The sequence below is a fragment of the Zymoseptoria tritici genome, chromosome 16 (genome assembly GCF_000219625.1).
Source record: "Zymoseptoria tritici IPO323 chromosome 16, whole genome shotgun sequence".
NCBI classification, from domain to species: Eukaryota; Fungi; Ascomycota; class Dothideomycetes; order Mycosphaerellales; family Mycosphaerellaceae; genus Zymoseptoria; species Zymoseptoria tritici.
Genome location: NC_018203.1, coordinates 430,979 through 446,633, shown reverse-complemented (window position 1 = coordinate 446,633; position 15,655 = coordinate 430,979). Strand labels below are relative to the sequence as shown.

At 47.6% G+C, this 15,655-nt stretch overlaps 2 protein-coding genes across 2 annotated transcripts; both read right to left on the bottom strand.

The window, feature by feature from the left end:
- Positions 1–1,130: 1,130 nt before the first annotated feature.
- Positions 1,131–1,748, bottom strand: MYCGRDRAFT_97762 (uncharacterized protein; the record flags this gene model as incomplete). Its single annotated transcript, XM_003847199.1, has 2 exons — positions 1,131–1,444; positions 1,520–1,748. 2 exons carry the CDS (start codon positions 1,746–1,748, stop codon positions 1,131–1,133), a joined length of 543 nt encoding a protein of 180 aa, XP_003847247.1.
- Positions 1,749–8,468: 6,720 nt separating this feature from the next.
- On the bottom strand, positions 8,469–9,125 carry MYCGRDRAFT_97761 (uncharacterized protein; the record flags this gene model as incomplete). Its single annotated transcript, XM_003847198.1, has 2 exons — positions 8,469–8,840; positions 9,105–9,125. The coding sequence occupies 2 exons, from the start codon at positions 9,123–9,125 to the stop codon at positions 8,469–8,471; spliced, it is 393 nt and encodes a 130-aa protein (XP_003847246.1).
- Between the last annotated feature and the right edge of the window lie 6,530 nt (positions 9,126–15,655).

Genomic DNA, 15,655 nt, shown 5'->3' with positions numbered 1-15,655 from the left:
GCTCCCCACGATCCGGAGTCCAATCTCGCCTCACTTCGCCTTGCCACGATAATAAATTTAACTACTGATGAAAGTCAGGTCGTCTGTTCCCTCCCGACACCCTCCAGCGCATTCGATGAGGCAAAAGTGTCGGCGGAGTCAAATGGCTGGCTGGCTGCGAATCGACGTCTTGACGATGTGAGGTCTTGCGAAGATGGGAGCGGAGGGGGTTGATTTTAGGGTGCATTAGTCGAGAGGTGTGTGATTCGGGGAGACAGGGGGATGGGACGGGTGTTAGATGTGGTCTTAACTGGTGCGGTCTTTATGCCTTCTCTTTTTGTTGTGTTGTGGTGGTGTGGAAGCTACCTACGCCGGAGTCTGGTGTCGAGACACTTCTACATCAGCATCCACATCCACATCCACATCAACATCCACATCCGCACCAGACTCTCCAGCAAACTTCCCAGCCAGCTCCTCGCCCCGCTCCGTCTAGACACCTTCCTCCTCCGCGCCTTTCGCCGCCACCCAACCTCTTCAACTATAACCCACTTCTCCACCACTGACTCCAGCAATCCGCTTTGACACTCTCGACCAAGGCATCGTGCATGACTTGTCGTTCTGCATTGTGGACATCTGCTGGCTCGGCGCTTTTCTCGCTTTCATCTGGCTTTCCAGCTTGTCCGGCGGTCATCTGCTTTGCTCAGCTTCGTTAGCGTATGGGCGTACTTCTCGGGGGTGCGGATGATGTATTTGATGCGGTTGAGGTTTGGTGTGGCGGACCTGACGGTGGGTTGGGGTTCTTCTGGAGAGGGATAATACATGGTTGTACTGACAGTGGAAGCTGGAAGAAGCGGCGTGGTATGAAATGACTAGTTTTGTGTCGGAATTCAGTCCATTGCCAAAGCCTTGCTGCAATGTGGAGCTCCGTTTCCACAGCCTGCCATTCTCACTCTCTCCTCGACCCGTTCCTGGCCGGAGCCAGCATCTGGATGATTCGAAGGTCAGCACAAGTAATCCTCGTCGAGGAATTGCTGCTCATTCACCTTTCTGCACACGAAGTTCCAGCCTTCCCGCAAATCCTCTTGTTGTCCTTCACGCTTTCGCTTTTGCTGTACCCTCACGGCAACAATCACAGCTTTCCCTCGGGTGAGTCACTTCTCCACTATATTCCAGCCAATCTGAATGTCCTTCTCTTCCTCCTTCACAGTATTCGGTCTCTGCGTAGTGGGATCGGGAGTGTTGACCAAGGTCCACGAGTCGGAGAAGCGCTCCACCGGGATGTTGCGACATAAGGGGACGTGAGTAGCGGTCCAATTGGCGCCGATGGAGCTGTGAGAACGCAGTGGGGCGATGAGTCTGCAGGTGACGCTTGGTAGTTCAGTGAAGGCAGTCGAAACGTAGTGCGCAACGCACAAGAAACCGCCCTTGATGCCGGAGCTTATGACAGCAAGTCGAGTGCGGTACGCTGCCCACGGTGAGGTAAGTCAGTCACCGCTCATACTTCCAACCCCATCCTCCATGCTGAAAAAGCCAGACATACCCTTGCGCACATCACCATCCACCACACCGACGCCGATGATGCCGAGGAGTGCCAGCATAATGAGGAGTGTAAAGGCATTAAGCAGCGTAAGGACCTTGTTCGCGTCGGCAAGGGTCTGGACGAAGCTGCGAGATGCTTGGATAACTTCGACGACCACTTCAAGGGGTACCGTGGTGGTGCGGTGGCAGCGGAGGCCGAGTTTCGTGCAGAGGAGGGTAGAGACAGACATATTAGCGGGTGGTGATGAGTCGTTGCGGTGTTATGGACAGGTCAAGATGACGGATGAAGTGCTTGTTTGGCCGGCGGTGAATGTCGTAGAAGATGAGAGTCGAAGGTTGAGGTCCAATAGGAGGTGAAGTGTAGTGAGTCAAACGCGAAGCCCTCGACAGGTCAGATCGCGTGCCTGCCTGCCTTTTGCTCAGCGATGGGAAAGCTTATCGCTCGTGACGCGGAGAGTGAGCATCAATCTGAAAGCATCTCGCCGATCGATAAGACCGTGTTGAAACATCTGAGTCGAGTATGTCTTCGAGATGCTGTGCTGAAAGATGGGAAGTCAGGAGATTAAGTTGAGTATTACGCTTCGGGGTTCGAGGAGCAGCAGTGCGTGGAGGGTCTTGCGTACTTTGTGCGTGTCCTCTTTTTAGCAGGCTTCAGATCTGGCCTCGTTCTATGTTGCGTGGTCTTGCTCACAGATTGACGGTCAGAGGACGCGGATTGCTGATGTGATTGCTGTCTTTGCTCGCAGCTCGACGTCAATTGAATGCGAATTTCCGAAGAGATTGCTGCGGTCGGACGGAGTCGAAAAGAGCCGGCTCTGCATTGCGTATTCTTCTCGCAGGTCGACGTCCATCAAACGTGGAGCTTCGAAGAGATTGCTGCGGCAGTGTCCTCCTCTTGGCCGGCTTCGGCTGTGGCGAAGCTCTGCGTTGCGTATCCTTGTCTGCAGATTGACGTCCGTCGAAAGCGGGTCTCTGGAAAATTGGCTGCGGCAGGGCAGGACTGAAGCGTTCGAGAGGCAACGAGGTCTGCGTTGCGTGTCCTTGCTCGTAGCATGACGTCCATCGGATGTGGGATTCCGCAGAAATTGCTGCCGCAGTGCAGACCCGAACAAAGCCAAAGTCCTGCATTGCATGTCGCTCGCAGCTTGACGACCATTGAATGCGAGTTCCCAAACAAATTGCCGTGGCAGTCCGGAACCGAAGCATTCGAGAGGCCACGGAAGACCAAGGAAGTGCATTCCACACAGGGAGGTGGGTAATCCAGCCTTTCGTGCAGCATGTCTTTCGTGCTCTTTCATGTCCGGATCACACCGCTTGGTGCAAATTCGGCCTCTGCGCCCATGGCGTGTCGAGCAGATACTTGTACGCTTGCATCTGGTGCCCTGGAGATCTTGGATAGTCTGGAGTATCTTCTCATCGTGGACTCTTCGTCATCAGTGCGGTGAACAATCAATCCACGGATTGATGGATTGGTGAGAAAACATGGATTGGTTAATCTCACTATGCTATGGCCATAGTAAGCAGGGGTACCAATCTCACCAATCTAAGGGCACTAGTAAGATTAGTGTAGATTAAAGGTTTTAATAGATTAGTGGATATAGTAGTAGTGTTGTTAGTGGAGGTTTTTAAGAAGCGGTTTTGAGGGCTATATATCTACTACTCTAGCAGCACATTCGAGCACGCGCCGGCGTACATCTCTTACTTACGCAAACGACTCGCATAGGAGCTAGAAACGACGAATCTACTGTTAAACGGTTGGCTAATAAGAAGGCTAGAAACTCCTTTAGTTTTTATAACTTAGCTATGTTTATAGTAGTAAGGGCAGTAGAGGTGTTATTAGTACGGCTCTTAGTAAGGCTCTTAGTAAGGCTCTTAGTAAGGCCCTTAGTAAGGCTCTTAGTAAGGGTGGCGGAGGTGTTGTTGCCGCGGCGGTAGTTAGTTTATATACTAAAGGAGCTATTAACGTCGAAGGGCGTATATATTATTACCTCTACCCTTACTATAGTATTAGTCTTATTACCCTCGAAGAAGCGCTCTCGTAATGTTGTTGTCGCTACCTCTACGTATCCTATCGTCTACTTAATAACCTTCTCTTTAGTCTAGCTCTATAAGTAGCTAGCTACGTTTACGGTATACTCTAAGAGGTTATTACGGCGGTCGGTAATTATAAGTCCGGTCTAACTAAATTGTCGCTCTAGAGCGTTACTTATTAGCGGCGTAGTAAGGATGTCGAATGCTATACGTACTAATTAAGGCTATTTAAGGCGCTTACTCTACTACTAATCGAAGGGATTACGGACCTTATAGTTAGAGGTAAGTAAGTAATATAGAAGCTATTGCTCTTAAGGTGTTACGACCGCGCGTCGTTGTTCTTTAGCGGCTTCTTTAGTACTACTACCTCTAATGTTAGTAAACCCTACGGTGTCGTCTATAGCTATAGTAGTCTACTAGTGTCGTCTACCGCGCTTAGACGGTAAGGCTAGCGGTAATAGTTATAGAGCGCGCGCTTCTTTAGAGAAGATGTCCGGTAGTTATAAGTATTCGCTCTAGAGCGCGGCTATAGTAGTGTCTACGGCGGTAATCTACTTAGGCTTATCCTTCTAATATCGCTTAATCTAGCTATAGTTATAACGAGGATGTAGGATTACCGCCGTAATATATACCGGCGTAAGGTTAGTAAGGGTATAGTAGGTATCTAGCTTCTACTACGTAAGGTTAATATTAGCCTTAAAGTAAGGCTCTTACTTAAGCTCTATAGCCTCCGGATGCTCTATAATAACGACCTTTGCGTTGTCGATACTATATGTACGCTTTACCTCTTTAAGGTAAGTAAGGAGCTATTATATAGTCGGTATAACTTCCTATATATAGCTATGCTTACTAACGTCGCCTTGCAACCGAATAGTAGTACTCGCGAGCGGCTTAAGGATCTTAAAATACTTAGTAAGAGTCTACTAGTCGTCGTAGGTTAGTACATTATTAAGGAGTAATAGACGAGCCTTCTTCTTCGGTAGATTCGACTTATGTACGTACTTAGCGTTCTATATGTTCTATAAGCAATAGTTAGTAAGATATTAGCTCTTAGACATAGCTCTAAATACCTTATAGTTCGTCTACTTATTTATCTCTTTAAGTATAAACCGCTTAAGGGTATTACGAATCTCTAGCGCTCGCGCAATTATAGTAAAGAGACTGTTCTATCGTATGTCGTTGTTACGAATAAGGCGGTAGATCGTCTTACTAATAGCCTTACTAGCGGCGATGCCGGAGGCTATTAGTTTAGCTTAAAATAAGGCTAGTCTATCGATACGTTACGTACTCCGGAGGATGTAAGTAATAAGGTTATATAGCTTACTAACCGGTCTACGCTTACGCTATACTATTAGTCGCTCTCGATCTTCCTTAGACTTACTAGCGAGTAGTTACTCGAGTACCTCGTCGTCGGCGTAACCGACTATAATTGCCTTAGCTACGAGGTTAATAATATAGCTAATATAGCGTAGTTACCGCTTAAGGGGGTCGAAGTTATAGATGCTCGTAAGGGCGGCTATATACGTGTCGTTGTTAGATACATTGTCGCTATAGAAGTAGCCTACCTTCTCGACTAGTATACTAAAGAAGGAGATTATTAAAGAGACTATATCCGCGATTCTTACGCCGCTATAGGCCTTATAGTAAGTAGGTATTCTAAGTAGGAAGTTCTACGTCTTACTAGTGTTGTCGATAAAATAAGTAATAATGCCTACGAGCGATAGACTATTACGTAAGCTCTATAGATCGAATAAGAAGTAAATTAAGCCGAGTATAGTCTATAGAAGCTTAATAATAATAGGTACGAATCTATTATATGCCTTATAAATCTAGCGGCTTATAGTAGTATAATCCGGTAGTAAGTCTTTATATAGAGGCTAGAGGTATAGCAATAGCGCTATAAAGTAAGGGTTGTCGACCTTCCTAAAGGGGATATAGTAGAAGTATATCTATTATAATAGTAGGCTCTTAAAGGTAAACGCGTTCTAATTCGTAGATAGACGACTAAGGGTATTAGCGCTCGCGTTGTTAATACCGAGTTACTAAGTAATTAAGCGCTTCTTCTTTATAGTTATACTACCCTCGGCTATCGAGCCTAAGCGGTTAATAGTATACTTAGCTACTATATGCTTACTAGCACTACTCGTCTATAAGCCGCTCTTATATCGATATAGTACCGACGTACGAGAAGTATAATAGAGCTTATATATCTAGTATTCCTTACTATATATATCGTTAACGCGCTAGCTATACTTCTATACCTACGAGTCCTTTTATAATGCCGACTAAGAGATATAGTATCCTCGGAGGTTCTAGCGCGTAAGGTCGAGGTCCTCGTAGCTACGAATCGGCGTAGTAGGAGGCGGTTATACGGCGGTACTATCGAAGTCGTTAGTCTATTAAAGGGCGGAGGGGACGGTAAGCTATAAGCCGGCGACTAAGGTAGATAGGGCGCTCGCGGTATCGTCGAATAATACGACTAACTCTATCTACGATAACTAAGCCTACGACGACTACGGCGTTAATAGACGTAACATATTGTTATTAATATAGAACGCGAAGGAATAAAGCTAAAAATTAGAGTTTAACGGTGTAGCTTAGTATCTCCGACGCTAGTATTATTAATATATTATAACGTAAAGAATAGTACCTTCCTAATATCGTATATATATAAGGAAGATCGCGTTCGAAAGCGTAGGACTCGAAGTTTAATATAGCGTTTAGTAGGTATTTATATTATAAGGTTAAGTGTTGTTTTAGTAAATTTAGCTTTAAAGTAAATAAATCGAGAGAGATTAGTATAGCTAAAAGTCTAATTCCGGATCTCTAAACCTTCTTAACTTTCTAGGTTCGATATCTCTATAACTATATAACCTATAATACTTATTCTTTTTTTATAGGAAAGCGAAGTTCGAGATCTCTACGACGCGCCTACTATAGATGCGATATATAGGTTTCTTAGTAGAAATCTAGTATTAAGAAGTATATAAAGTTAGATTAGAGCTAAGATGCGGCTCTACGCTAGTATATGCGCGGGGCCCCCGCGTTACGGCTACTCCCCGACTAATAGAATCGATAGATTTGTAAGGCTCCGTAATTAGGGTTTAAGCTTAGGTTTATAACTCCTTCGAATTAACCCTAACCTATACCTTTATAACAACAACGTCGACAATATAGCTAATCCACCGCTCTAGTGCACTAATCTATTAATCTAAGGGCTATTTAGATTAATTAATCTATTAAAAAAATCGCCTGCGGCGCGCTAGAGCCTCCGGCGGTACCTGCAGCAAGCTCTTACTACAGAATCTACTAATCTACTAATCCTTACCAATCTATAAGGATTAATTAATCCGGTTTATTCTTACCAATCCACTATAGCTGGTGAGATTAATTAATCTCACAATCTATGTAGAAAGCGTGCACCAATCTCACCACCTCCGGTGGATTAGTGAGATTGATTGTTCACCGCACTGTTCGTCATCTTTTGCACCGCTCCGCAAGCTCGGGCTGACATGGCGGCTCTGGCGAAGGTCGATGTAGCGGCTCAGGATTGGGCGAAGCTGACCGTAGCGTCCAAGTGACGGCCATGGATGCACAAAGGTCAGCGGCGCTGCCAGCGGGAATGTTATTGAAGGCGCCCGGCCATCATCAAACCGCTCGGCCGCAGTAGTCTGGTGTCCTCCTACTGGGGTGTCCGCTTAACTGCTTTCCTCACCCTGCTCCTTATCTTCTGCCCGCTTTGCATGCTCGGGTTAAGCTGACGACGTTCAAGAGGGCTATCTTGGCGGCACAGAATTCGGCAAAGCTGACAGCGGTGTCCAGGGTGATGGCTGAGCGTCTGGATTCATCGAAAAGTCCGGTGCTACCGGCGGAATGGATGGCGTCGGGATCGGTAATTGGAAGGATCCCGACCGGCGTCGACGCAAGAGCGTGGCGATGGGTACCGGCGGAAGAGACAGGTCACCCTTGATGCAGAGGGAGGGAGGGAGGCCCGGAATACAGGACTCCTCAGAGGAACTTCACGGCGAAAAGGCGGGTCTGGCGAGACTGGCCGTTGACGATCGGGTGAGCAGCTGACAGAAGAGAGCGCGAGGAGGATGGGAGGTGGTGGCGTGTGAGTAAGACGGGCCCGTCGGTCGAAAGATTGCTGAAAGCGTCGGACGAGCCATTCCAGGCCACATCCCACGGTACCGGATCGATTGGCGGCAGTGCTCGAAGTACCATGGGTGGAGCAAGAAGACGGTAGTGAGTACTAGCGTGCTATCGTAAGATTTGGGCTGAGACTCAATGCTCTCGACAAGGGCGCCGCCAGCTCCAAGGCATCACACCACCCACTGCCATGCAGGGTAGACTCGCAGCTCCAAACTGATCAGTGTACGAATGATCCACTCCACCCGCTCCGCCCGTGGGCCGTGGCAAGGTCGTCGCCAGCGGTTACTGGATATCGATCAAGGTTTTGACCATTGGGCATCGGTCGTAACATCTGGTCTCCGCTGCTCCGATGGGCAAGGGCCCGATCGAGATGCTCATATCGATACCGCCGATATGCTCTTCGATTCATGTCGTCACTCGAGAGAGAGTCATCATCTCAAACACCATCATCAGGGGCAGGGAAGTGTGATGTATAGCCATTGATCTGACAAAGTGCTGTGCAACGGACTCTCCTCAATGATAACTGGCCACAGGTCTCTGTGATGCCCGGTATCGGCCAGTGGCGAGGTGTGACGCTGAACGTCTCATCCTCTTCAACCTCCTTCGCGATCCTCCCTTACGCAAGTTGGCACTCTGTTACGTGCACGACCTCGTCGTGTTGCAAAGAATTCTGTACGCGCTCCTCCGTGCCGCCGCTGTTCCGTGCAGGTGCAGTAGCAGTTGTCGTGGGGATGGAAGAGTCTGGGACTGATGGTCTTCAATCTCTTTCACGATCCTCCCTTGCGCACTTCGGCCTTCTGCTGCGTGCACGACCTCGTCATGCCGCAAAGAATCTTGTACACCCTCCTCCGTGCCGTACCTTCGCCGTCCTTCGCGGGTGCAGTAGCAGTTGTTGCGGTGATTGAAGAATTGGGAATTGGTGGCAATCTGGTCCTGTCACTGGAGCGACCGCGGTCGACGTCGATTGACTCTGGGCTGCGGACATATCCAAGCGAAAATGCAGCTATGGTAGGCCATGAGTCTTGCACACGCTCCTCGCCGTCGGCGTCTGGCACTGGTACACACGCTGGGAAAGGAAGTCTCGGGAAGTCGCGGAATGATGAATCAATGTTCAAGCCATGACTAGCGTTGAGGAGTTTCTGGATTGAAATATGTTGTTGCGCCGGGAGCCATACCGGTGTCGTCGAAACTACTGATGCCCGTAGCGTAAAATCAAGCCTTGTGTACGACCCAGCTTCGGCTCTTTGAATCTTCTCGAAGGTCAGCCAGATCCGTGATTGTCTGCTGCCGTTCGTTGCCCGGGTCGGTACTCTTTACTAAAGTAATTCTCTATGCCAGGCTGCCTATACAGCTATTGTGCTGCCACACAGAGTAGGCGTCGCATCCAATGAATGCGAGCTTACCTTTTGAATTCCTGTTGCCATAGATACAGCGGATCTTATCGTCCTCGTCTTCTTCTTCTTCGGCGTGCTTAGGTTCGATAACCTTTCTGGTTGACTTAGTCTTCGGTCGGGGAGATGTGAGCCTAGTAAGCCGTCCTTAGTGAATAGTGTCGTGGCTTTGTTCTAAGGCGGTCTGGCTCCTTATCGTGGCCAAGCCTATCGGGCAATTTGGCAGCATGTCGTCCAAGTCGTTCACGTCGTAGTGTTTCAGGTTGTCATTGGGATACTCCGCGGCGTCGCGGTCGACTTTGTCTAGTAGAATTCGAGCTGACTAGATTGGTCTTGCGGCGAGCTGTTCGCTAGTGAAGTCAGTGTGTTGTGCGGTGAAGTGGAGGTGGATGTGACACGAGCGTACTGCGGTGCCGCGCTGTTTGCCAGAGAGTGCCAGTGTCTTGCAAATGGCAACACGTCTCGTACCATATCAGCGATACTGTGTGTTGTGGCCGACCGTCCGCAGCTACTCTACTCTGACCCTTGCCTGCTTTGACCACTGCCTTCGTCTCGTCCAAAAGTTAAGACCGTGTTTACTTTCTCGGTCCTCTCCTGAGGCGTAGGACTCTCAACCTTCCGGCTGCCACAAGCCCTCGCTGTAGTTTCAGTCACAGCCATTTCCAGAATTCCTCCGTCAAGGGAGAGTGCGTGCAGACTGGTGTCAAGGAGTATTCCGTTGCAAGACGTAGATATTTCGGACTCAGCTGGCATTCCGGATTCAGCAGCTGAGTTGTTCACACGTCGCAATATTGTCTTCAAGGACGGTCGCCCCTCGAAGGACCTGCGCAGCATGCGCGTCAACAGTCCCGTCAGAAGCAAACCCTGTAGGCTCCATATGGGAGCACGAAAATATCAGAAGTTGGAGAAACATCTCGACGTTCCCACCAATGCAATCCGCCGCGGCAACAGAATCCTTCCCAGAGTTGTCACATTGACATTGAAGCTTTTCCATTCGGTTCAGAAGATAGCCGTGCTCGCGCTCGAGCTGATGTGCCCACGAGAGTAAGGTAGCAGACGTCGGTGGGTGAGGTGGCGGCACTTCAAAGTTTCGAAGGAGCATTCGGGTGGGGAGATTTGAGCTGATGAGGTGATAGGATGAGTGAGGAAGTGAGAGATCGATCGCGGCAATCCTTGGCGAATGCCCCAAAAAGCGGCAGCGGCACCGGAGTTGAGGATTTGCTACGCCCTTTACGGCGCTATCAGATGTGGTCCAGTCGGGTCCAGGTTTTACGGCGACACAGTTCGGATCCGTCGGTAAGCACTGTGGCGAGTCGAGGAGTATGACTGCATGAAGCTGTTCCGTCTGCGTGGTAGGAAGCGGAGTTTGGCGTGTATCGATCGTCACCACGATGAGGAGGACAAGTGATCGTAGGTTGTCCACCGTCCAGCGTCGTTGATCGATCTTGCGGCGTCGGTTGCGGTTGCGGTTGCGGTCGCCGTGCACAGTTGACGGCATGGCGTAGCTTTCGAGGGGCGATCGCAGCGTCTGTCACGGCGCTTTTCGAGCCTGTGAGATCTGCGGGATCGAAACAGAGCTTGAACAAACGCTTGGCCGCAACTGCCTGGCCACTTTGAGGCACGTTGCCATGGTGTCTCTCTCCCGGGCAAGCTCCACAATGCGCCTATTCATGCGGCGTGTCCCAAATTTCCTCACGAGCTCGACACCTTCAAGCCACATCTTTCTTCACGTTCCCAGCCCACTCTGATTTTTTCCCAGCACGACGATCTGCACCACAGCTTCATGTCCGATGTAATCGGCTCTCGCATGCTGATCCTCCCCAGGTTCGACAGGAAGTTGCGGGAGGAGGCGCCGCTCTTCTCGGGACTGCTGGCCGGAGATCAGAGCGCCGAGCTCGGCGCCGTCGCTTCAGCAGCAGAGACGGCTGTTGAGACATGCGAAGTCGAGGTATCAGCGGCATATGTGTGCGAAGCAATGACTGCGTTGTCAATGTGAGGCGGGTAGACATCGACTTCGCAACTGCGGCGAGGGAACTGACGTTCGGCTGGGACCTGATAAGACGAAGCTCCAGCGCCAGCGTCAGCTACAGGCAAAAGGCATATAGCTGTGATGGCTGATATTTCTTGCTTCGTAGCACATCGTGGAAGAGCCTCTGTACGTATGCGTTCTTGACATGCTGGTGATCGTGCTACTCCTCGACCTTGTGCCCACATGCGTCTTTCGCTTCCGGCAGTAGCCAGGGTACAGAAAGGCAAATTGATGGCGTTGGACACGTTGGTGAGAGGGAGGCCCTGCTCACCGACACTGTTTCATGATTGGAGGCGTCAGATATTGATTGTGGAATTGGACTGCACGCGTGACGGACAGCGGCTTGTGCAAATCATGCTGCCGCACTCGCAGTACCCATGAGTGAGTCAGACGGCCAGATTCGGGATGAAAATGACCTGTGGAGGCTCTAAAAGCTCGACCAAGTAGATAAAGGTGTTTGGAGACTGCTGCAGATGAAGCCCAAGTTGGCGATGTTTGTTCCGCGGGTCAAAGTGGGGATGACCGAGGTGACGGCGAAAGTGGACGTGTAAAGACAGTGGTCGATGCGCTGGTTGGTCTTGTGGCGGTGGTCTGGCATGGTGATGTCGCTGTTGCTGCCAGGAGCAAGTGTAGCGGAGTTCGGAATTGGAGATGGCTGGATCTGGAGCGGACCGGTCGGAACGAGAGATAGGCGGCTTCGGAAAGAAATGGAGAGCGTAGGCAGATTGAGGTGAATTGAGGACGTGAATCGAGTCCTCGTGAGATCGAGAGATCCTTCGGCATAAGGACACGTTACTGTTTCTCCTTAACTAATAGCATTCTCCGCACTGTTGTCTCGACCTTCTAAGCGATACTCCTATTAGTCTTAGTCTCGCCTACATTAGTAATGCTACCCTCCTTCTAGATTCTAGTAAAGACATACCTTTACGTACGGAGTATATTATCTTCCCTTCTTCTTAATTATTATTATTAGCGCGTACTACGAATCCTAAGTAGATTACGAGGCGTTATCTAGCTATATAGCCTATACTCTATTCCTTTGTTATACTAGGCTATAATTAAAGCTTCGCTCTATAAAGTCTATCTTTATACCTCCTATAACTCTAGTATCCGAGCTACGTCTAGATTAGAGGCGCTATTAGGGAACGACTAGTATAAGGGTAGTATAACTAGGTAGTAACTAATACGTATAAGTATTCTATATACGAATATCTATATTACCTACTAAGTATAACGAAGGAAGGCGAAAGGGAATAAAAGGGAATATATACGCTAAGCCTCGCTTAGGGTAGCCTCGGGTCTATATCGGGTCTATATTAGGCCTAGAATAGGCCCGATTTAGGCCCGGAGTAGTAATACCCTAGTCGTTCCCTAATAGTATCCCCCCCTCCCCTAGTAGCCTATCCTTAGGTCGTAAAAGAAAAAATAGTAAAAAAGAAACTTAATAATATCTCGAAACCGACTAATAGTAAAAGAATCGAACCGCGGTATTTTATATACGATCTCTAGTAGGTTAGTCCGTTTAAGCGCTACTCTAGCTAACTAGGCGCGACGAAATTAGTTTACGTATAGAAGCGCGTAATTAGTTAGAGTAAGTAGCTACGCGTTAGTATATAAATATAGTACTAAACGCCTTCCTAAAACGGAAATCGGTATATAAAAGGAAGTACTATAAGTTAGTCGAAGACGTACTATTCTCTAGGAGACTTAAACCGAGGGTACTATAAGAGGAAGCTAACGGAAGGAGAAACTATTAAGTAGACGTAACGACTACTAGGCTATTAGAACGGAGTTAGTAGTAATCTAGTTATATATATAGATAGAAAAAAGGGGGGGGTAGAGGTCCGGTTTCGTTATCGTTATAGTTTCCGGTCCTTATAAGAGGACTAAAGAGGGGTTCGATAGTCTAAATACTATCCCTAGCCTATATCCGGCGTAGCTTAGGCCTACTAGCTATTATATCTAAGACTCGGACCGAGGAGTCTAATCGTTAGGTCCTCCCTAGGTATCTACGCTATAGTATCGCCTCTTAACTACTATTATATAGTATAAACTACCCTAAATCCGGTCTCGTAGCTACCTACCTAATACCTAAGGCTCGTAATTATCCGTAAATTCTTTCTATAACTCCTTATACTTATAATATATTACCTTAATTATAGGCGTAGTCTATATATTTTTACGTATAAAACTACGCTATTCTACTTATTCCTTCCTTCCTTCTTTATTAACCTTCTTCGCTTTCTCGTTAATACTACTATCGATATTATTAAGCTAGCTCTAGCCTTCCCCCTTATATCTATCTAAGAAGACTTTCCGTAGAGAGTATTTAGTAATAGCTTCTTTCCGTTACCGCCCTTTCCCTAGTACTCCGCTACGCCTCGCCGAGTTTCTACTATTATAAGCTAGTAGGGTTTCGTATATAACTATCCTAGCGGTAGTAGTAGTAGTAGTAGTAGTAGTAGTAGTAGTAGTAGTAGTAGTAGCTGTCCTCCGAGTAGCTTTCCCGCTATTAGTAGCCCTAAGAGCTAGCGCCTCGATTAGCGTAATCGTAGCTATAATTAGCGTACTAGCTAGGAGGCCGGTAATAGTCTACTAATATCTCCTTAGGCTCCGGGGACTATACCTCGGTCGAATTCTAATAGCTCCCTTACCTAGCGTTTAGGTATATATCCGGTCTAATTCTAGCCTACGACTAAGCTAATATAGATAGGGCCTCCTATTACCGTTCCTCTAAAGGCGAAGATTCCTATAGGTCTCTATTCTCGTAAGGAGATAGCCGTAAGCGACCTTCCGCTTACTCGCGTTCCCTACCTTCCTCCTTACCTATAGCCTCGCCCTCTAGCTTATATATTACCCTATATTAACTATATCTATCGCCTCTAGCCTATCGGCTAATATAGCCTCGCGCTATAATAGCTCCCCGTTACTACCTACTACGATATAAGGGTATAAGGGGGGAACTTCTAAAGGTTCCGATCTCCCGCGGATAGTAGTAGTACGGACGTACGGGGTAGTATAGGGGGCAAAAAGGGCGGTAAACTATATAATTAGAGTAAAAGGTAGGGGGGCAAAAGAGGTAGTATTAAGTGCTCTATACTATTAGGCCTCGTGTTCGCGTCGAAGGTCCTTTTCGGAGGTGCTAGTAGTCGGTGTCTCTCTAATCCTCCGACATATATACGAAGCTAAAGCTAGATATAGACTATACGTAATAGTGCGATATTCCCTACTATAAGGGATAATCCGAGTAGTAAGTACTCGTAGTATATTACTAATAAGTAGACTAATTACTACTACCCCGTACCGGAGGAGGCTTTCCGCGCTATAAATATTCTCGATTACCTATAATATACTATAAAGGATTACCTTTAGCGGAACCCCGGTATTACTATCGACGATACTACTAACGACCCTATAGAGAGGACCGACGCCGCGAAGCGCCTCCTACGCCGGACTAACGTAGTTCGTAACTACGCCGCGAAGCTATACCCTTAGATTACGTCCCTAATTAAGGAGGTCTTTATCGCTAGTATAAATGCTCCTACTTACGCGCGTATTCTTATATTCTTTACTAGGGCTCCCCCCCCCGCGCGTAAGTATAAGGACTTAACTTCTAAGCCTATAGAGGAGTAGTAGATAGCCTACCGTCGGTCTCGTCGCGCTAATATAATAGGTAAGAAGACGCGGTTTATAGCTAGTATAGGGGTATCGTCGTAGTAGCTATTTAATATCGTTATAGACGGGCCCTTCGAGCGTCTTATTATCGCGGATATAAGCCCTCGTATACTCCGCCTCGTATACTATAGCTATTCGGCCTTTTAAGGGGCTATTAGTATAGAATAGGTATAAGGCGGGGCTCTTTTAGAGGGCATTAGGGTATAATAGATAACGTCGGTATAGTATTAAAGACTATAGCGGGGCCTAGCTTATTAGACTCCTTAGTCCGGTTCTTTATTTTTAGCTATAGAGCCTTTTAATTTTTAGCGTAGAGGGTAAGGTAAAAGCGTACGACCTTATCTACGAGTTCTTTTCTTTTTTAGTCGCGTAGGGTACCTACCTATAGTAGTATTCGGGCCTATTTTAGGCCTACCTTCGGCCTATAGCCGGGCTTACTTAATTTTAAACTCTTTAATAAGTTTACTCGCTCCTTCTATATTTTCCGCCGATATCTACTTATTATATTCTAGGAAGTACTCTAACTATTATACTAGGTATTCCCTCGTTTCCTACGTATCGCCCCTTATAGCTAGGATCCCTTCTACCTCCTAGTCGTCTTCCTTATTATCGTTAGGCTCGAGGGACTATACTAGGGGTAGTTAGTATCCTTCTCGGGCCGGATATAGCTCTAGTAGGAATACGTAGAAGATAGGGTAGAACTACTTTATTAATAGCGGAAGGTCGAGGTAGTAGGCTTACGTCCTAATCCGTTCTATAATACGGAGAGCCTAAGGAACTTATTATCTAGTTTCCGATAGGGTTGCCTAGTCTTAATATTCTTCCTTAATAGTAGTACCCTATTACTAATATTATAGAA